The sequence below is a fragment of the Palaemon carinicauda genome, chromosome 22 (genome assembly GCF_036898095.1).
Source record: "Palaemon carinicauda isolate YSFRI2023 chromosome 22, ASM3689809v2, whole genome shotgun sequence".
NCBI lineage: Eukaryota > Metazoa > Arthropoda > Malacostraca > Decapoda > Palaemonidae > Palaemon > Palaemon carinicauda.
Window position 1 is genome coordinate 37,648,792 of NC_090746.1, and position 23,337 is coordinate 37,672,128.

At 37.5% G+C, this 23,337-nt stretch overlaps 1 protein-coding gene across 1 annotated transcript; it reads left to right on the forward strand.

Annotated features, from left to right (window-relative positions):
- The first annotated feature begins 21,614 nt into the window (after positions 1-21,614).
- On the forward strand, positions 21,615-22,744 carry LOC137615842 (THAP domain-containing protein 2-like). The gene is made up of 4 exons (XM_068345533.1): positions 21,615-21,885; positions 22,084-22,149; positions 22,278-22,361; positions 22,632-22,744. Exons 1-4 carry the CDS (start codon positions 21,615-21,617, stop codon positions 22,742-22,744), a joined length of 534 nt encoding a protein of 177 aa, XP_068201634.1.
- The last annotated feature ends 593 nt before the right edge of the window (positions 22,745-23,337 follow it).

Below are 23,337 nucleotides of genomic sequence, written 5' to 3' on the forward strand. Positions count from 1 at the left end.
GGGAGGGGGGCCGGATTCCTACAGTCCTACAGTTGCACAATGAACTTAAAGAAGTCAAAAGATGTTGGACAGCAAGATGTTACAAAGGAAATGGACACATGAGGACATTAGAAGTGTGAAGTGTGAGAGAGAGCAGCTAAGGTCTGAAGAAGCGCTGCAGAGAACAAGTTATGCCTACAGTGCAGCATTTGAGGTTTACTAATGGCACCATCCCTTATGGAGTCCCATGGCGAGGCAAATGTTATGATTATCGTTTCTAATACTGATAGTAACAAACAATTTCATTGAGATATTACCGCTACAGAGTTTTTGAGTCCTCTTACTGTCCAGACAGTACTACTGTTCATTGGATCCTTCTCTCTGGTTACGGTTTATTTTCCCTTTATTTACACAAATAATCCGCTCTTCTAGGAGAAGGGCACTCAAAAATCAAACCATTGTTCTCTAGTCTTGAGTAGTGCTGCAGCCTCTGTACCATGGTCTTCCCCTGTCTTGTGGTAGAGTTCTCTTGCTTGAGGGTACACTCGGGCACACTATTCTATCTTATTTCTCTTCCTCTTGTTTTTTGAAACTCTTTATAGTTTATATATGAGAGATTTATTTTAATGTTGTTACTGTTCTTAAAATATTTCATTTTAATTATTAATTACTTCCTTTCTTCAGTACGCTATTTTCCTTATTGGAGCCCTAAGGCTTATAGCATCCTGCTCTTCCAACTAGGGTTGTAGCTTAGCAAGTAATAATAATAATAATAATAATAATAATAATAATAATAATAATAATGATAATAATAATAATAATCATTATTCATTATAGTGAAACATGAAGAGAACTAAATGAAATAAAATCAAGGAAATCAAGTAACCGTAAACTATGTGAAGATAGAGTATCCAATTACCCGACAGGAAAAGATAAAATCTACAGTATACAAGACCAAAGGAGAGTTAAAAAGGCTGATACTAAAACAAAATATAACAATTTCTTGAACCAGAAAATGTTACACAAACAGAGTAAAACAAGTCTAAGTAGTAAAAAACACTAAGGTATGTTGAAAAATGGCTATCAAATAAGCGATACGTAATCATATTGCAATCTTTGTCAAGCTGCAGTTAACAGGAATCATACATTTTTATTAATTTCAGAACAACGACGTTACTTCTGCATTTAGGTTCTTCTAAAATAACTCCAACAGATGAATAACAACGAACATTATCGCGTGGAAGGAGTGGGCTGGTGTCCCCTTTAGGCTGTAAGACGATCACCCAGGGTGTCAAAAGTAAGTCCCCAATTCACTGATAAAAGCCACTGTCTTTATTCAACTTAGTAGATGAAAAGTATTATTTGATGTGCAAGCCTTATCGTCTGCATAAAGGTTACAGCATGTTGAAAAGAACGAAGACATATAAGAAGGACACGTGGGGCTAATAACTTGACTGAAAAATAACAAGATTCTTGGAGACTAAAATAACAAATTAAATTACGCAATCCCTCCCGAATAGTCTGAAAGGTATAGAAAGGCTATAATGGTGCTATAATCAAGAATAGGCAATTCCATCACCCAGGAAGTGAATCGAAAATAAGTCTCTTGCTAACCCTCAGCTGCACAGCAGTATTCCTTTTACTCTTCTTCGGCTCCTTTTGGTTTCTTCTCATCCACCTGTCCACCCATTTCATTTTTACATTGCTACAAGATAAAAAGGAAAAGAGATGACAAAACTTTAAACAATTTTTGATGCAGCAGATCAGGCCTGAAGACTTTAAATGAGAGTAAGAGGGTGAAGACAAGTGTGTTACGACGGAAAGATCTGCACACACCAGAAATAAAAATATTTAAACAAACCAAGATGAAGGAGACAGAAAAAATTCATCAATGAAATGAAAGGTAAATGAATAACAAACAATAAATCTCCTCTATACAATAAAACAAGTCTCTCTCTCTCTCTCTCTCTCTCTCTCTCTCTCTCTCTCTCTCTCTCTCTCTCTCTATATATATATATATATATATATATATATATATATAATGTATATATATATAAAGTATACATATATATTTATATATAAGTATATATATATATGTATATATATACATATATATATATATATCATATATATATATATATATATATACATATATATATATATAAAGTACACATATATACAGCATATATATATATATATATATATATATATATATATATATATATATATATAAAGTACACATATATACAGCATATATATATATATATATATATATATATATATATATATATATATATATAAAGTACACACATATATAAAGTAGGGGAGAGAGGAAGTAGACATACCTAGGTGAAAGGGGTTGTAGTTAACAAAGGGGAGGGGTGGGAAGGGTTGAATCTGTGTGCGCGAGCGTGTGTATGTGTGCATATCTATCTAAATATTTAGCTGCCATTTTTTTACGGATCGCGTACACTACAAAATGAATAAATGAGTATAAACAAATAATTGTCACTATACATCGAAACAAAACAAAAAAATCAAATGAAGTATAGAGAACATTGACTATTCATTATTTCTAATTTTGGTTAATCAATACATTTGCGCGAATATCAAGGTCATACACATACAATAGCACTAATACAAATATATCGTTACTTAGATATATTTTCACACAAACATAATACATTTCCTCCTTGGCTAAAAATAAGTTAACCAATTTGAAACTTATATCAATGCACGATCAAAGATTACACTGTAGGAAAGATTTAATCAATATGAACCTCAGTGCTGTATCTCCCATATTGGATAATGTACAACAACCATGTTATCAATTCTCTACTTTGATCCACAATCAACATTTTAGACTGAAAGTTATCCGAAGTGTTCAGGCACACTTTAGGTCATTCACTGCACAGCACTTTATAAAGAAAAATTTTTGTAAATGATTAAGCTAAATTTTAGTTTCCAAAATTTAAAATCTAATCGAATATGAATATCAAATCAAATAAACATGAAAACTAGAGTTAATACAATTCTAAGAGAAACAGTTTTTCAAGAAAGCTGAAAGGAGGTAAAAGCCACAATCGTGAGTAGGAACCTCGTGAGAAAATGATCAACAGTTGATTTACTTCTGTGTAACACAAAAACTAAAAGAAAGGGAATAAGGATTTGCGTGGTAGGAGAGCGTCATCAGTCTTAATGTGATAGGCTTAGAAGAACTCCAAAGGATTTACGCTCAAAGTGGGAGAGAAGATAGCACAATGAAATTAATCCCACGCATCTTTTCCCGTGACGCACAAAACCCCTTATCCTTAATTCCTTGCCTCTATAATAGGGGAAATCCCCATATAGATATATATTTGATATTCCTAAAATCTTCATTCAGTTTGAATATCAAGACTGTTTCAGGGAAGCGCTGTGTTTTGGTTTAACTCGGAATTATATACTTTTTCAGGTCATATTCATTGTACTTGAAGATAAACCAAAAAAGGAAGGAGAGAGAGAGAGAGAGAGAGAGAGAGAGAGAGAGAGAGAGAGAGAGAGAGAGAGAGAGAGAGAGAGAGAGAGAGAGAGAGGAGAAAAATTTAGTTCTATGCACATGAAAATATAGAAATATCGCATAACAACAAAGTTCATTTCCTTGCAATAGAATAATAAAATTAAAATGATAAATGAATATTAAGCATTTATACACACACACATGTGGAGAGGAATCCCTACTGCCGTTCTTCCAAGCAATTGCAAAAAGAACATCCTAAATTATTCAAAGCATTCAGCGACAGGACGATCCGATGTACAATATATGGTCGTCTTGATTATAAGTTTGTCTCTGCGAAACAACAATGCCTTTCCCAAGCGATTTCTCGCCAAATTTATTTCTGAAAAGTGTAAAGAAATACTCTTCAGTGATGAAGCGGCCTTCGGCTTTCTGGAAATAGGATGGGATGCGTGAAACGACACCCTAGGAGTGACCCCCTCGCTCCCACAGGAACTAGGGTGTGATAGATTAGTTAAATTCTTGTGATGCCGAACTCTTTAAAACAAAAGAATTTGCTATTGACCTGACCCAAACACCATTAAAAACACTAGGAGCATCATATAAGGGCGTCTCTTAGATCGGGATAAGACAACGTTGGCCAAGTTGGAGAAGGAAATCAGCGACATCTGGCAGGCTGTTTCCCAGACATACCTGCAGAACCTGACCCTCAGCTTTCCTAGAATTCGCCAAATCATTGTCAAGAAAGGGGGAGGAATGGGGGGGGGGGGGGATGTAAACTATTAATGTCACATCACATTTTTTTTTTCTTTAATAAAATGTTTTCCACAAAGTTTCAGGTTAATTTAGTCAGACGGCCTAAGATGTAATACCGCAAATCTTAGTAAAAATTACAAGGATGAAGAGGACAGCAAGAAGACTTCGGATCATCTTACATATTTATTCTACACCAACGTTTCGGGAATCCATACCCATCATCAGGGCTACATAAAAGACGAAATTATATTTACATTAGAAATTAACGATACATTTTTGCTTAAAATTTCCTTGGTATAAATATGTTTAAAAAACGGTTAAAAGAATAAAAATACAGAAACCTAGACGGTATATAAAAACAGGTGGCTAACTGAGGTCCTTTACAATTATGATAATACAAACATTTGTGATCAAAATAGAATGTTAAAAAAAAAGAAAAAAAATATACATATATGTAAATGAATGGTCGAACTTACTGTCAAGAGGTGTGGCTGAAAACTATAAGAATATTTGAGAAAATTCTTGAAGAAAATGCTTTAACTACGAAAAAAACAAAATAGGTCAACAAGGGATGATAGGTAATGGCACTTAGGCAATATGTAATGGTGTGGAGGTGGTTTGATTATTTAAGGAAGGAGACAGTTTCTTGATGTAAAGAGATTCCAAGAGAAGGAGCGAAAGACAATTGGATGTTTGGGAAAGAATTTCGAAATGGTTGTATTGGATATCTATAAGAGGAGCATTCAGTCAACAAATGCCTCACAGGTCACTGTCAAGGGTATTAAACAGTCGTTGCAATATGGTTGGTGCTGACCAGCCAGCAGAAACTCGTGTGTCATCCGAGTGTGACCAATGCGGAAATGACAAAGAGTAGTCTCCCATTTTTGGGGCATCCGATTATATCTCCAAGGGGATATAACAATCGAAATTTCTCTAATCTTTTTTTCGGTTAAACTATCCCACTGCTGTTGCCAATTGTTACAAATAAAATACTTAATTGCTGGTAAGAAATCATTACAAAGAATGTGATACCTTCTAGGTAGCAACTCGGTTGCAGACCATAAAACTATTTTAAAATTATACCTCTTCATATCAAGACACACCTACTGTATGTGTGCTGGAATCGAACAAAATCGAACTGTTATACCTTTCAGGCCAATGATTAAAAGCCACTCTAAAATCTTTAAAACTAAAGGGCTGATAGAATTAAAACCTTCTAAAGCTTGAAGGACACTTCTTGAATCACTAAAAATGGTAAAATTGCCCTCCTCTTTTAAGGCTATTTTCTCAATAGTGGTTAGTATGCCATATAATTCAGCAGTAAATATGGAAAATATTGGAGGAAGTGCACCTCTACAGTTAAATGAACTACTATATGCTCCAAATCCAATGCCAGCATCAGATTTGGAGCCATAAGTATATATAAAGGTTGATTCCCTTATGTTCCTCAACATGTTCCATAAAAAGAGACCTAGCTTCTAATTCAGTCATGTTTTTTTTTAAAACCAATGATATATTTACAAAAAGATAGCTCTGATGATATCTTCAATGTAAGCACCTTACCTCTAATTATATCAAGACTGTTCAGTAATTGTTTTACCCAAAAGCCATAAGGTTGAGGAGATTTTGGGTGCAACTCAAAGTATGTTGAGTGCCTTACAAGGCTTGCAGTTTGAAAGGCTAGAGAGTTAGGGAGTCTTTGTAACCTAAACCCATACCGAATAATGGAAGACATTCGGTAATGGTCTACAGGTTACTCTCCGGCACAAGGAGGCTTAGGATAGGTGAGGTTCTACACGCTCCTGTGAACAATCTAATACCAGTATGATGTGTTGAACCTAATATCTTTAATCGGCTTGGGGTGGCTGAGGAGTATATTTCACACCCATAACAAATTTTGGAAAAAATCAAGGCTTTGTATAATTTTAAAATAGTTTTATGGTTTGCCCCCATGATGTATGGGACAATACTTTTAAAAGATTCAGAGCCTCAAAATATTTAGATATTTAGCTTTTGACGCCTTTAAGTGTGGGACTCAGGTCAACCTACAATCGAAAATCAATGCTAAAAATTTAGCTTACCCTACATATGGGATCCGTTGTCCTTTCATGTATATATCTGGGTCTGGATGTACTCCCCGGATACGAAAGAAATGGACAATAGTAGTTTTGCTTGTTGAAAGCTTAAACCCATTCATATCAGCCTACTGAATAATTTTATCAATTGCGAGTTGTAGTTTTCTCTCAACCATTGCCATTCTAACTCCAGCAAATGATATGGAGAGATCGTCCACAAATAGTGTAGGGAAATGAATGAGGATATCCCATTAATTGATAGTGCGAATAGGGTTACACTCTGCACACTACCCAGGGGAACTCCTTCTTCCTGACATTTACTCTCTGATAGAGTTTCCTCCACTCTCACATGAAAAATTCTATGTGAAAGAAATGATTGAATAAACAGTGGTAGCTCTCCTCTTAATCCCAATTCATGAATTGTTTCAAGTATGCCATATTTCCATGCAGTATCATATGCCTTTTCAAGATAAAAAAAAGATTGTTACATGGTACTGATTGGAAGCAAAGGCTTCACAAATAAACGACTCAAGTCGTATCAACTCATGAGTTGTTGAGTGCATTTTCCTGAATCCAAACTGGATAGGTGATAAAATACATTTCTTTTCAAGGTACCACATCAGTCTTGCATTAACCATCATGATCTTATATAAGCAAGATGTCAATGCAACAGGTCTATAGCTTGCTACTAAAAGCTTATCCTTACCCGGTTTTAAAAAGGTTAAAATAATGGCTAGTTCACAAACACTTGGATAACTATGATCATGCCATATTCTATTAATAATGCTTAAAATAAATAACTGGGTATTAACAGGTACATGTTTAATCATTGCATATGGAATTCCATCGGGTCCAGGGGCTGTATCATTACACGTAGCAAGTGCAGAATCAAATTCTCTTTCAGTAAATGGAGAACTGTATGACTCTCCCCTTCCTGTTGCAAAATTTAAAACTTTCTTTTCTTCAATGCTCCTATACTGGTGACCAGGAGCTGCTCCACACTTGCATGATACATTTGAAAAATGATCAGCCAGGACATTGCTAACTTCGGTTGCTCCAGTTATATACTGACCATTTACCCTTAACACTGGTGGTGGGTTCGGGGTGAATTTGCCTGCTATCTTTTTCACTTTCCTCCACACAGATGATGTTAGTGTTCTACTGTTAATGGTAGAAACAAATGACACCCAAGACTGGCGCCTAGCTTCTTTCATGGCACGACGGAACTGTGCTGTACATTTTTTGTAGATGACTATATTCTCCTCAGTACGGCGCCTGTGCAATCGAGCTAAAGACTTTCTTGTGGCTCTGTGCAGGGCAGTTAGTTCTGATGACCACCATGGGACTAGTCGTCGTTTGAATATCCCTATTGTTTTGGGAATGAAATTGACTCCTGCTGTGTGAAGAGGATCCATTAAGTAAGTCTATGGCATCATCAACACTTTCAAACTGTTCTGCATTTCCTTCAATTTCACCTAGCTCCCGAAATCTACCACAGTCCGCCTTATTAAGATTCCATCGTGGAGATCTCTGTAAAGGTGGACCATTGTTGGTGCTTATAATGATTGGTGCATGATCACTAGTATGCCAATCATCTTATGTTCTCCAATTAAAATCGAGAAGACAATTAGAGCTTGCAACTGATAGGTCAATGCAGGACAAGGTACCTGTCTGAACATGAAAGTGTGTGGGCTCTCCTGTAATAAGGAGTTCTACATCTTCATTCTCCAAAATTGATATAATATTACCACTTGTGTTTGGCAAAACATCACCCAATATATTATGTCTACTATTAAGATCTCATAGTAAGAGAAAAGGTTGTGTGAGTTGTTTAATCACCTCTACTAAATTATCATACAAGATGTTATAATTTGGAGGCAAGTAAAGAGAACAGATTGTGTATTTTCTCCCTATATCAATCTGTACAACAACTGCCTGCAGAGGTGTACAGATAGACAAAGATATTTGGGGAACATCTCGACGAACGTATATAAGACTTCCTCCATGGCTCCCTGCTCGTTGATCATATGGTGTCCTATAGCTAACATACTCTCGAGGACAAGTATTAGCATCGAGCTTGCTCTCTTGTAGACATACAATTATGGGGGAATGCTCACGTATGAGGAGCTCAAATTCTTCATATTTCGCCCTTAAACCCTGGTAATTCCATTGCAAAATGGAGGAAAAAACTATGGTTTATTTTTTGGAAGACACCTTGGATGAGGTCTTTCCATTGGCAATATTTGTTCTAACACTATTTCTTGCTGGTATCTCTAGAGAGGATCTTGATATATTGGGTTTTGTGTTTGTCTTTTTCTTTGTGTCCTTTTGATCTAATTGTTGAGGGGGATGGTGGACCTCAACTTGAATTTCTGATTTATTTAAGTTGTCTTCCAGTTGATCAGAAACATTAGCAGACAAGACATCCTATTTATTTGAAGTCGCGACTTTAATGTTTCTTATGGTAGGAGGCGAGAGAGATGGAGGTCTCTCTCTTTTTCGATTGAAAGGTTGTGACCTATCAGGTTTTTGCACTTTCCCGACTACATGTTCACCAGGTAAATTGGTTTCAAGTGGAACCTCCATCAGATCAGGCAAGGACATGGCCTGAGAGAGGTATGTACGATTGCTTAGAATGGGAGTAGATGGCTTTTGAATATCTTTCAGATCTTCAAGTATTTATTTTGATTTTTCTACAATTTCTGGATATAAATTTTCAATGGGACTTTCAACCACTTTAACTGCTTTCATATGTTTCTGTATGTTAGAAGTGGGGATATAATTTTCGTCCGGGTGCTTGGGCAAGTTTTTCTTTAGAAACATTGAAAAAGGTTGCCCTGGTCTTATCTGCTTTTCAAGAGCTCTTTTACCAGCCTCCTTAAAAGTAACCCTTCCCATGGTCCTAATGGCCTGAATTTCTTTTTCAAAAATAAACTTAACACAGTTTTTAGATGTAGCTGGGTGTGCTTCCCCACAATGTATGCAATTTGGATTTTCTATGCATGCTCCCTGATTATTTTTTTCCAGTCGGCACAAACAGCTGGCTTATTATTTAGTTTTTCCTTTCATTTCTGTCTTAAATGGCCATACATTTGGCAATGATAACATCGCAATGGTGAAGGGATATAAGTTTTCCCCTTCAAAGATAGCCAACTAGCTTTAATAACAAAGTAGCAAAAGGAATACGTTGTTTTCCCACTCTCTTTCTCATTGACTACTTTTACTACTCCTTGACTCTTCAGTTCATCCTCAATTTCTTTTTCCTCTATGTCCAACAATTCTGGAGCATATATCACACCCCCACTCTCGTCGAAAGTGGGGTGCGAAACGCATTTGACACTATGACCATCCAATGTTGTAGGTGTTTTTAATTTTTCACCTTGCATTGGGGATAGTGTGTCTATCAAGAGACTTCCATTTCCTGGGGAAGAATTTTTGGCTGCCCTGTACATATAGTAACTATTTCCGTTAGCGTTAAAAAACATTTGCACGCTCATTTCTTCCATTTTCAAATTTCAAAAAACTTTCATAATTCACTACTTCATAGTGACCAGGTAATACTTCTACTTTTCTATATCTTTCTGTACTGTCATCATTTCTCACTTTCTCTCTCTTCTTCTCTATTGTTTTCTTATCATTCTTTACAAAACGTGAATAAGGTTCTAATGTTACAATATTAGAACCCGAGTTGGAGCTGTCTGTACCGAGGTCCATGTTTGTATTTTCCAGGTCGTTAACAGAGGTTTTTTTTTTTTTTTTTTTTTTTTTTTGGTGGGGCCCAACACGAGAAGACGCTTCCACGGGGACCAGTCCTCTAATATGGTTGAATCTTCCTCAGGATTAAGAGATTAAAAAAATAATTACTTATTCCACATTCAAAGATTTGATCAAGGCATATGAATATGCCCAAATATATTATCTCTCCTGACTGCAGAAGGAAAGCAACAATGGAAATGGATTGAGGTTTTTGACCAACTGACTTGATTTCGAGGAAATCCATGATTTAAATGGAAGAATAGCTTAACTTTTCATGTAAATCAATATAGCGTAATAATCATGGTGATAAAGGAACAACAGTGTTCTACTAACAGCTAAATATGTTATTAAGGTCTAATTATTCGGTAAACGGGAGGAATAATACAAAATAATACAAAATAATACAATCACAATGCAGCGAGAAGTGGAACAAATGTTAATGTGGTGTTAGCTAAACCTAGCTAAACTTATGACAAGAGCCCGAAAATAGACTGAATAAACCTTTTATCTAAAAAGTCGTCCTATTTCTTAAATTAAGCCACAAATGCATTTACTCGTTTTCTGAACCTCGCATCTTTGAAAAAGAAACGATTTGTGTTGAAAGACCGAGAGTGAAACCATGTCATCCAAAAATAGTTTCGACAATAAGTCTAAACCAGAATACATTTAGAAAGTCGCGTCTCAACGTCTTGTTCCCAGTCCCAAGAAGCCATTGATCAGTAACATAATCCCGTACACAAATACACTAACGATCTGACAGACTATTAGGGCGATCGCTGCGGTGAAACTGGAAAGCTAATAATGTCTTCTCCTCAAACAGCAACTCCACTACCAACACAGTTACGATAATAATAATAATAATAATAATAATAATAATAATAATAATAATAATAATAATAATAATAATATTAGGACTGTACAATAAAAACAGTTGTGTTCGCAAATCACCCACGTTAGCATAGTTAAGGGAATTATTATTATTATTATTATTATTATTATTATTATTATTATTAGTATTAGCTAAGCTAAAACTCTAGATGGAAAAGCAGAATGCTATAAGTCCAAAGGCTCCAGGAGGGAAAAATAGCCCAGTGAGGAAAGGGTATAAAGAAATAAATAATAAAGTCATAAACAACTAAAAGAAAATATTCAAAGAACAGTAACAATATTAAAATGAATCTTTCACATAAAAACTATAAACACTTCAAAAAAAAAAAAAAAAAAAACAACAACAGGAAGAGATTTAAGATAAAATAGTGTGTATGAGTGTACCCTCCAGTAAGCGAACTCTACCCCAAGACAGTGAAAGACAATGGCTATGGCACTACTCAAGACTCGAGAACCATGGTTTGATTTTGGAGTCTCCTTCTCCTAGAAGACCTGCTTACCATAACTAGAGAGTCTTCTACCCTTAGCAAGAGGAAACTAGACACTGAACAATTACAATGCAATAGTTAACCCCTTGAGCGAAGATGAACTGTTTGGTAATCTCAGTGTTCTCAGGTGTATTAGGAAAGAGGAGAATATGTAAAGAATAGGCCAGACTATCCAGTGTATGGGTAGGAAGAGGAAAAATGAGCCGTAACCAGAGAGAGGGTTTCACTGTAGTGCTGTTTGGCTAGTCAAAGGACACAATATCTCTCAAGCGGTAGTATCTCAAAGGGTGGCTGGTGCTCTGGCCAACGAATTACCTATATTTCAATACAGATCATACTTTACTATTTAATAACACGCTTTCTGAGTGGGTATACCTTGCCGTGGTGAAAGGGTTTGTGTATTGCCATAAACATCAAAGCTGTACTATTCCTGCCACCCATGCTGGGTTGGTTTGCTTTGAGAGATAAGAATAAAGTCTCTCATCACCACCAGTCCGAAGTGACCAGTATGGTGATGAAAACTTGCCAAACCCCAGACATGGATAAGGACATGTCCGAAACCTTTATCCTGCAGTGGAATAGAACTGCTGCATTTGTTGTTGTGATAGTTTACCTCTTGGATACAAAAAGGCGATTCTCTATTTTGATAAAATTCAACAGGTTCTAAAAATGCTCTTCAGTGACAATGGAAACAATAGAAAAAGAGTTACTACGTTATGATTTCCTGTGAAAAAAAAAAAATACGGTGTTCATCAATCACTGTTCCCATAGAATTGGCGCATTATATGTAATCTCGAGTACGTTGATAAATAGTATTAATCTGACAAACGATTGTCACCCGTTGAGATACTACCCCTACAGAGTTAGGGGGTCCTTTGACTGGCCAGACAGTACTACATTGGATCCTTCTCCCTGGTTACGGTTCTTTCCCTTTGCCTACACATAACCGGATAGTCTGGCCTATTCTTTAAAGATTCTCCTCTGTCCTTATACACCTGACTACACTGAGATTACCAAACAATTCTTATTCACTCAAGGGGTTAAGTAATGCACTGCATTTGCTTAGTAGCTACTTTCCTCTTGGTAAGGGTAGAAGAGAGACTTTAGCTATGGTAAGCACCTCTTCTAGGAGGACACCCCGAAATGAAACCATTGTCCTCTAGTCTTGGGTAGTGCCATAGCCTCTGTACCATGATCTTCCACTGTCTTGAGTTAGAGTTCTCTTGCTTGAGGGTACAATCGGCCACACTATTCTATCCTATTTCTTTTCCTCTTGTTTTGTTAAAGTATCTATAGTTTACATAGGAATTATTCATTTTAATGTTGTTACTGTCCTTGAAATAGTTTATTTTTCCTTGTTTCCTTTTCTCACAGAGCTATTTTCCCTGTTGGGGCCCCTGGGCTTATAGCATTCTGCTTTTCCAAGTAGGGTTGTAGCTTAGCAATTAATAAGAATAATAATAATAATAAACAATTTAAGAATCTATCCAACTAATCATACGTATTTCAGTTAATTATATAACATCGACATAACAATTACCACAATTGAAAACTAGTCCAGACTAAACCTCATTTCGTGAAATCGTCAAATTAAATTTCCACATAATTCTTAAGTAAACAATCCACTACGTCCCCCCCCCCCACCCCCCACCCCCCAAAAAAAAACTCGCATACTCGTGATATTGATGCATAAACGATGAAATATAAAAATCAAACTTTTTTGAACTTTAAAAATTAAGTAACTGAAAATTCAAGTCTGTATGACGGAATTTCAGGCGAACATATGTATATCATGAATTGATATTCGACCGATATCGTTTTGAAAAGTCGAACGAATGAAGTCAAATAACATTAAAGATGCGTTGGAAACGATAAAGTAGGTCGGAACATAAAACCTGGTGTCAGTTACAGGCATATTTACTTGAAGAATATTTGAGTAAGCAAATACAGCTAACAGACAAAATAAAAGTGTACTGGAATATGGAAAGGAAAGACAGACAAATTACTAATTGAGAGAGAGAGAGAGAGAGAGAGAGAGAGAGAGAGAGAGAGAGAGAGAGAGAGAGAGAGAGAGAGAGAGAGAGAGGTGGGGTAAGATGGGTGAGTGTTTAGGAACTTGAACATCTAAGAATCGATGTCTAATTTCCAGCGAGATGGAAGTAGACAACAATGCCGTAGACTGTTATGTTCGACAGTATGACGACGAGGCATCTATCTCCGTGTAAATGAATGACGCTGTCGCCATTCGCCCCTCGAACATTACGCTCCACAAACCGAGGAAACCTACTTGACCAACCTTAGGACAACAGAAGACTCTCGTTTGAGTATTTTGGCATAAAGCCAAATCTTATATATTTCAATACTCACATATGCACACACACTCATTCATATATATATATATATATATATATATATATATATATATATATATATATATATATATATATATATATACACACACACACCTTAAGGTGATGAAGGGGTTTGTGAGTATTGGGATATAATAGCTAGTGTTTGTCTCTCAGGTTAGTGTTCTCGGCTTATTTCTTTCATACTATATATACATATGTGGTTTGGCCTAGAAACAAGCTCATTGCATATGCAGAAGATGCTACTCTCTTTGATTCGATTCCATCTCCTGAATGTAGATCTAGGGTTGCTGGATATTATAACAGAGATCTAGATAAAATTAGTGCAAACCTCAAAGTATGATTGTAAGTGGGTTGAAAAGGTGATTATTCAACATCCAGATCTCTGCACTGATATTGTTTCTTTAACTATATGTATGCATAACTTTTAAAATTTTATGTGTGATTCTTGATGGAGGCAGATTCCTTGAATCTGTTCCACTGCCTGCATCGGGAGACACAACCCCATGGGATTACCACCCATCTCATTCTCTAGGTCTTAGAGAAATGAATTCAGGGCTGTGGGACGCAACAGCTATGCCAACTTAGTTGATAAAATTCCAGTCAACTCTTGGATGGGTGACCTACTACATCACCAGAGGTTGTCGGCATCTAGTGTTCTCCTGGTCTCTGTCAGCCTATGCGCCCTTGGACCTTTGTGTGAGCACCTTCAGCCTCATCCACAAAATCCTTTCCTGGAGAGACATATTTGCCCTAAACCTTCACTAGACTCAGTCTTGTTTTACAACTCGGACAATGACACTCTTTCATAGCCGGAGCTCTCCCTTTGGTCGGACCTGTTCGAAAGGGATATCTTACTTTCTCAACCTACAGTGAGGTTTTTCCAGTGATAGAAAAAACCCTCCTAGGAGCTAGAAGTACTTGGCTCGTTTTTTTGCCAATGACATAGTCCACATCCAAGCTGCAAGAGCATACTCTCTTGTCTCTTCCATCCACGTATGGTAGGTGGGAAGCGGTTCTTTCGTTATCCTAATGATCAGAACATTCAGTCTCATGGGAATGCACGGTTCGTCAAGATACTGCCGAGCTTCTTCGGTCTATTCTTACAGATCTCCAGTTTTAACCTCTCCTAAGGCAGCAAGTTTGATTGTCAATGTGAGGAGAATACTTATGGTCATACAAACAGTTAGCCAATGACTTCCTGTATAAGATTGATCACTAGGACTCATCCTCCTACTCCTTTATAACAGGCATCCATCTTCAGCCTGTCATGTCGAGGAATGGGGACTTCAATTTAGAGCAAACCAAAGATTTTCACTGGGGTTTTTACCCTAGGGTCAGCCTTCTCCTTCAGGATTGGCCGTGTCTTTGAAGACTTCGGGATGACTGGCTGACCCTAACAGTCTCGAGCTTTTCCGAGACATCTCGAGTTTACCAAAATCTGAAGATTGGAGTAATCTTAGGAGAGCCCCAACTGTCATATCGAATACGGGTATTTATAGACATGGTCATCAGGCTGCAGAAACTTCCACAGGTTTGCCATGACCGCACCATTCTCCACTGAATCCAACCTCTTCAGGAACAGCCAGATCCCAGGTCTTTTGGCACCTGGGATCACTCTTTCCTCTGGTTTTCTAGGAGATCCGATCAATGGACTGTCCTGATAGAGATTGCCAGATGAAAATCTCATCCAGGGAGTCGACCTCCTTGTTTTTTCCCGTATTTAATGTTTCCTACAGGAGCATCAAAGAAAAGCGGGGGAGGGGGAGGCTTTAAACGGTACCAAACGTCTTCAGGACTATGGTCAGAAAACGAATGGTACCGTTTCTTAATCTCTTGGAAAGGCATTTCTCTTCCCTTGGGAAGATTTGCCTACGGTGACATCAGAGATTCGTCTGTTTTTTCCCATTCATGGTAAACAAGTCCTCAACCTAAGTGGTCTCCCCTTTTCCAGCCTCTCTTCAGAGGCCTTCCTTCTTTCGGGGAGCAGGGTGGATAACAATGACAGGCACTGATCTCTTCTCCTTCCTGAGGGAGAAAACCTGCTTTCACCTGTTAGGCTCGCTTTTGAGCAATTCCTCTGAGAATAAATGGCTTCTCCCATGCCAGCCACCGAGCAGGTCTCGTCGGCAGTCTTGTCTCGTTAAGAGACTCTGTTAGCACACCAGACTTGCCTTGCCAGCAAGACTCTTCTTGTCTAACAGACACATCACGTCCAGTAACACGCCTCCTACTCCCATTGGGGAACCCATTGAGGACTTCCTTTAGACTTAATTTTCTCCATGGTGAAGATTGTGTAAGCATGTGTCTCTCTTCTCGAGGGTGCTAATTCACTAATAGACCCTCAATTTGCTATCGGGAGGAATTCCCCTCCTAGACTTAAGCAACGGGAGACCACTGCTCATTCCTCGAGCATCTCCTCCAGCCCAGAAGGTTAAAACTTTCTTCATTGTCGCCAATCGTTGCTCTTCACAGAGTTTGAGCCTACCTACCCGTATTCAGGTGATAAAGCACCTCCATGGGGCATGGGTTGCTGCCTTCGGTCCCGGGGATGCCCCCCCATGATGACCCAGGTTCCTAGACAGCAAATCTTTACCTGATCCTGAGGCCAGGTCTCTCCCGGTGTTCCCCTCGGCCAAAAGAGTAAGCTTACCCTATGAGTCACCCTTAACGTCTCTCACTCACGGTGAAGAACCGAGTAATATCCGATTTCTTCCCGGACAGCTTGGACCTTGGGTTCAACCACTTCGAACAGGAAATCGTCCATAGTGCAATCCATGATCCGCATCAATGGCTATTAGTCAGTGATAAACTTGAGCATACCTTAAGGAGGAAACAATAGCTCACCCAAGGGTTTGGCACACTTCACCAACCCTGTGAGGGTTAAAGGAGGCTCATCAGAAACTCGCTCTTAACTGGGACCCTAAGGGTCATGGATCGGCCATTGAATCCTTCTCCTTCTCCTCATAGAGGCCACTTAGAGCTCATAACGTTTTAGGTAGGAATGCTCCCATAACGTTTCCTAGCAGCTACTCGTGATGCAAGCCATACCAGTGGCAAAGTGAAAGTGTTACTGACCTTCACTTACCCCTTCTTGCAAGACATGACCCACAGGTGCATGCAGACGTTCTCCATTGTCCCTGTGGTGGCTACACAATAAATGGTTTATAACGCCTTAAGCTCCTTGATGGACAAGCTGCAGATGGTGAGGGCAGAGTTAGCTAAGGATAAGTCTGGGATGATTGACAAAGAATTACTGGCTCTTTCTTTCTATCATCTTCATTCCCTCTTATGGGACAACAGCTCCTACTGTACTCTGCAAAGCTGACCTCCAATGTCTGTAGGTATAACCCTTCCCTTGTGTAACCTGGTATAGATAGATATATTTGTTGCATCTCAAAACCCTTTGATGAGATGGGTAACATATCTGGCTACTTCTAAGATTCCTACGTTTCTGAGAATGTTTTCTATAGACTAGTCCCACTGCTAGCAGCCCACATTCACCAAAATCGCTCAGGCCGCTAACTGTGCTTTGCACGTCTAGTTTAATGAGTTGTCAAGGTTTCTCTCTGTTACAAGAAGTCCTGCCTGCAATAAAAATACACAAGTGTGCATGTGAGAGGGGTGACTGGTTACTTCGGCTACCCCTCCTACACCCTCCTCCTCCGCCAACTAGCAGTGGGGTAGTTCCAACTCGCTAAAAGTCTTATGGCTACTTTCCTCTTCTCCGAAAGAATAATCCCTAGTAAATAGCTCCAGGTTTTTGTATGTTAGGAAAAATACAAATTACTTTCAAATTTGTCATTTTTAATTCTTTCATTCTACCTTTTTTTCGAGTATTGTTCTCCAGCTGGTCTTCAGTTGCTGACTCTCATCTTAATTTGTTGGACAAACAATAGCAGTTTATTAAATTTCTTATTCGTGGCATCGTTGATTCTAACAGTGCTGCCTTCGCCATCATAAGCCTCAACACTACACAGTATTCTAGAAGTTTTATTCTAGCTGTGACTAGATTGTAAAATGATCTTCCTAATCGAGCAGTTGAATCGATGAAACTTCATAAGTTCAAACTCACAGTGAATACTTATGTTGAACAAGTTGACAAGATTCTCTCTTCATTTTTTCTATATGATTTATTTAAACGTTATCATTGATCTTAAGATATTCTATATTCTTAATATTCGGATACTTCTCATATATGGTTTATTAATTTCATTTTTTATTTTCTCACGGGGCTATTTTCCCTGTTGGAGCTCTTGGGCTTGTAGCATCCTGCCTTTCCAACTAGGGTTGTAGCTTAGCTAATAATAATAATAATAATAATAATAATAACTAGACTGCGACTGGCTAAAGCCAGTGGCGGAGGATTCCCCTGCAAAATAGGTATGGAAATGCTTTTGTCAATCAGTAAAAGATATTGTGTAAAGGTTTATTGGCCTAATGACCCCTAAACTAAATTTTGAGTTATGTTAACAAACTATTTTAAAGAAATTTATCTGTATAATAGCAGGTATATGGAGGTAAAACATAGGCAAAAATGACATATATAGAGAAATTGACCTTTGAACTTGAAGACAATGGGCACTTACAAGGTCGTGTGAAGGTCACAGGTTAAATATGACCCCATATTCTGAAGAATCATGTGCGAATGGGGGTGGGGGGTTGACAATAAAACATCACTTTTACCCCACGTCAAATTTTTTTCCATGAAATAGCCATATGACCTTGAAAATGAGGGTCAAGTCCAAATTTGACATTTGATTTGGAGGTTTTATGCATATGTTTGGGGTAGTTTACTATAGCATGCTATGACCCAAAAACCAGTATTTCATGGAGAAATTGCCAAAGTCACGATTTCTGAAATGTCAAAAATAGTAAAAAATCTATATTAAAAAAGTAATTAAGCAGTCGCTACAAAAGTTAAGCTAACCTTAGATAAATATATAGGGCATCATATGCCACTAAGATCAGGGCTCTGGGCCTTCCGGTTTTTGAGATCTCGGAAACAAACCTGTTTTGACCTGGTTTGGCCATTAGCGACCTTGACCTTGACCTACTTGCATTAACGTAGGGCAATATCTGGGGATTTACCTCTGTATCATTGTCCATAATTCCCTTAGCCATACAGGTTATACTTTAGGCATAATGTCAATTTCAAATTTTAAACATTTTGCCTTTAAAAGCCCATGTGACCTTGAAAAGTAGGTCAAAGTCACTTAAACTGGGTCTATGGCATATTCTTACCATACGCTACCTATGATAATAATTTCAGATTTCTTGCGAAAAAAAACCTGCAGAAAGAATAATAATAATAATAATAATAATAATAATAATACCAAAAACAATAGTCTTCCCCTAAAAGGGAATCCTAATAAAACTAATAATAGAAATGATAATAATAAAAAAATCTGAACTAAGAAACTATTTTACCACACCTACTCGGGAATAAAAGCAAATTTGATAAAAAATAACAACTCATTCATGGATGCTTTCAAGAACCTCTGGTTCACGCAATATGTCTACGGCTCAAACTTGTGCATATCGATAGCAACCTTAATTCTGTAAAAAAAATTGGGTTCCAAGTGGGGAAAAATATAATGCGATAAAATATACTTTTAGAGAGGTATTTTCATATTGAGAGGTATTTTCACATTGCTCTATTGCCACGTATGTATATCACTGTCTTTAAAGTTATTCTGTGGGGATAGAAAAATACTGAGCTTTCTTCACGAGCAAAAGCGAAGCAATCAATGAAAGTAAACACGGTCCATTCAGTACGCAAACGACAACAAACACACCAGAGCAAACAAGGAATCATTTATATTTTCTCATGTTTTATATATTGAAATAAAGACCTCGCGTTCTCTTAAGGCTGTTGTTTTGAGATCTTGAAATAATATAAAAAAGAAGAACGTGAAAAATAATTTCAAAATCGTAAATCTCGCATTCGCTCCAATATATATCCGAGCCTTCACGGCAATGTAAAAGTACCCTTACGCCCATATCATCCTCCTCATCTCCTCCTACGCCTACTGACGCTAAGGGCCTTGATTAGATTTCACTAGTCATGTTTATCTTGAGCTTTCGATTCAATACTTCTCCATTCATCATTTCTTACTTCACTTTTCCTAGTCCTCAGCCATGTAGGCCTGGGTCTTCCAACTTTTCTAGTGCCTTGTGGATCCCAGTGAAACGTTTGGTGAACTAATCTCTCTTGGGGAGAGCAAAGAGCATGCCCAAACCATCTTCATCTACCCATCACCATGCTCTTATCCACATATGGCACTCGAGTAATCTCTTATAATTTCCTTTTTAATCCTGTTCTGCCATTTAACTCCCAATATTCTTCTGAGGGTTTTGTTCTCAAATTTACAAAATCTGTTGGATATTGATGCATTGTCATACCACGACTCATGTCCATAATATTACACAGATCGTACTAAACTGATTTATTTTTATATATAATTTCAGCCGATTTGATTTCCAAATCTTCCTTAATCTAGCTAATTTCTGATTTGCTCTTTACAATCTTTCATTAAACTCCAATTCTAAAGACCCTACAATAGAGATCATAGTTCCTAAATACTTAAATGATTCTGCCTCATTAATCCTTTCTCCTTCCAATGATATTTCATCTTCTATTGCATATTCCATTTTCATCATCTGTCTTTATTCTATTTATCTTGAGCCCAACCTCCTGTGATATTTCATATTTCAGGCATTCTGGCAAGTAAGCATTGTAAATCCTGTGGTGTTCTGCTTGTAAGGACAGCATATTCAACATATTCTAGGTCAGCTAATTTCTTATTACTAATCCAGTTCAGTACTTCTCCACCATCTCAAACTGTTTTTTGCATTACAAAATCCATGAGGAGGTTAAGCAACATAGATGACAACACATTCCCGTGGAATACTCTGCTGTTCAGTGGAAATTAATTTGATAAGACTCCATTAACATTAACTTTGCACTTACTATGCTCAGGAACATACTTAATCAAATTTACATATTTAAGAGGAATTCCATAATAACGTAGGACTCTACCCAAAATTGGCCGGTGCACACTATCAAAAGCTTTTTCATTGTCTACAAATGGCATCAAAAGGGGATTTCTATATTCTACGCAACTCTTCATCAACCTTTTTTTCTAGCCTCTTTAGGCTAAGCATACTATATACTTTCATGACAACTGAAGTAAGTGTGATGTCTCTGTAATTATTACGATGAGCCAGGTCTCCTTTTTATGCCATTTTCATCAACACTCCTAACTCCCATTCATTAGGTTTTACCTCTTCATGCCATGTTCTACGAAATAATCTTGTAAGTATTCTGGGAGCCGCTTCAATTTCAGTCAATGTCATCTCAGCAGTTATTCCATCCTATTATTATTGTCCCAAGCCTTGTAAGAGAAATATGTAGATGTATATGTGTTCTATGCAGTGAGATCAATGACCTTTTTAAGAGTACTATGACTGGCATAAATTGTTGTGTGAGATCACTGAACTCTGTTACAGGTGACGTGTCTTAGCTCTGATAGGTGACGTGTCTTAAGCCGAATAGTAAGAGTATATTTCCATCACAATGTAGATTTCCACAACTCTGATTATTTCAGTAAATTGACAGAGTCAAGATCGAGAGAATACAAGGTCTACTCAATAGATAACCAGTAATTAGGTCTTTTGCACAGTGACGTCACTTGAAGTGCCTGGCCGAGGGTTCGTTGAAATTCCGGCCTCAGTCCAGGTGTGGCTGGAGTCGGGAACGTGTCTCCGTTTCCTTTTATAATATCTATGCGTAACTAAAATAATTATGCCGTCCCATTGTGCAGTGTCCGGGTGCAGAAAAACACATGTGAAAGGGTCTGAAATAACTTACCATAGATTTCCAAAGGATGAATATGTGAGAAATAAGTGGATTATGTTTTGCAAACGAACGGAAAGATTTAATCCAGCCAATTCTTACATATGCAGTCGGCAGTTTGATGCATTCCAGCAACATTTGAAGTACGAGTTACTTGGCATTCCTATTCCTACATCCCAAAAGAAATTTAAACCTGGAGCAGTGCCAACACCCTACTATGGTGAGTACATCTCGTAAACCATTGCCATTAGGTCATGATTTTCCTTGGTATTAGCTGTATATTGTTTTATCATGCGATACCTTTTTTGCATTTTTTATTACCACAGGTGGAACATTAACTTATATCATTGAAATAAGGAAATGCGATGTCGGTCTAGTAAGAAATCTATATCTTGCAGCATCCACGTCTCTACTGCAGGTGGAGAGCAGATTGTGATCTCTGATGCAAGTCAGCCAACTCACACCCGGTCTTCCAATAGCAGAGGTTAGTATGCAAGATTTATGTGCAATGAAAAATATGTGATTCAAAGTCAGTGACGGAAAGCAAGCACGTAATGCTAGGGGCTTTCCTTATATATAATATTGCAAAATTGTGAGGATTTTTTTTTGCAGCATCCCACGTCTCGACTGCAGGTGGAGAGCAGATTGTAATCTCTGAGTCATGTCTACCAATACACAATATTTTTTATGCTAAAGGTAAGCAGTGCAATTCATACATTAGTACCAGAGCTATTAGAATAATTTTCCCTTTATATAGTTAGTTATACTTTGCAAACAAATGTCCTCATTTTTTTCTTGAAGCTTCTGCAGATCTAAGAAATGTCTTATACCCATTTACCTGCAACTCCTCATGACCCACCTAAAATCTTTCCCTTCCCACTTTTCTCTCTCATCGCACCCTTCCCCCCTTTTCTTCATCCCCAATAAAGGCATACAATAGGAAACTAACTGTTAAAATCTTTTCAGAACTCCCAGAAGATAGTAGTAGAAGAGATCCTACACTTCAAGAAGAAGGCATCATCCTGAACAAAAGAAAGTTTTTGGATACTTGTGAGATGACATACTGCTTTCTTGCATGACAACATGCATGCATTAAAGCAGCAGCTTGCTGTTGTTCGTATGGAAAGGGATAAAATTCTTATTGAAAACAGAAAATATCAGGAGCTTATTACTATTCTTCAAGGTAACATTGAAAGTAATATTGCCACTTATACATCTGATATAAAAGAGAAATTAAGAGCTCACTTTTCAGATACTCAAATTAAATTACTTCTTGGAGGCAAACGCAATGTAGCAAAGTGAAGAGATGAAGATCTAAGTCAAGCTGTCAATTTAAGAAGTTTGAGCACTAATGCTTATTGTTATCTAAGAAACAAAAACATGATCCCTTTGCCATCAATAGCCACTATTAATCGGTGGGTAGGTAAACTTAATGTTGAACCTGCACGTTTTAAGACGTAAAGCTGATGCTATGTCAGAGTTTGAGAGGCTTTGTGTTTTGTCCTTTGATGAGACAAGTGTATCTGAAGAGCGGTCTTCGTATCTGTAGCTTTATCATGTGTATGCTCCAAAACACAAAGTTCAGTGTGGTATGATCAGGGGTTTAACCAGAAACTGGAAACAGCTTGTCTACCATAACATCGATACCGATATGTCAAAAGCTGTATTATTT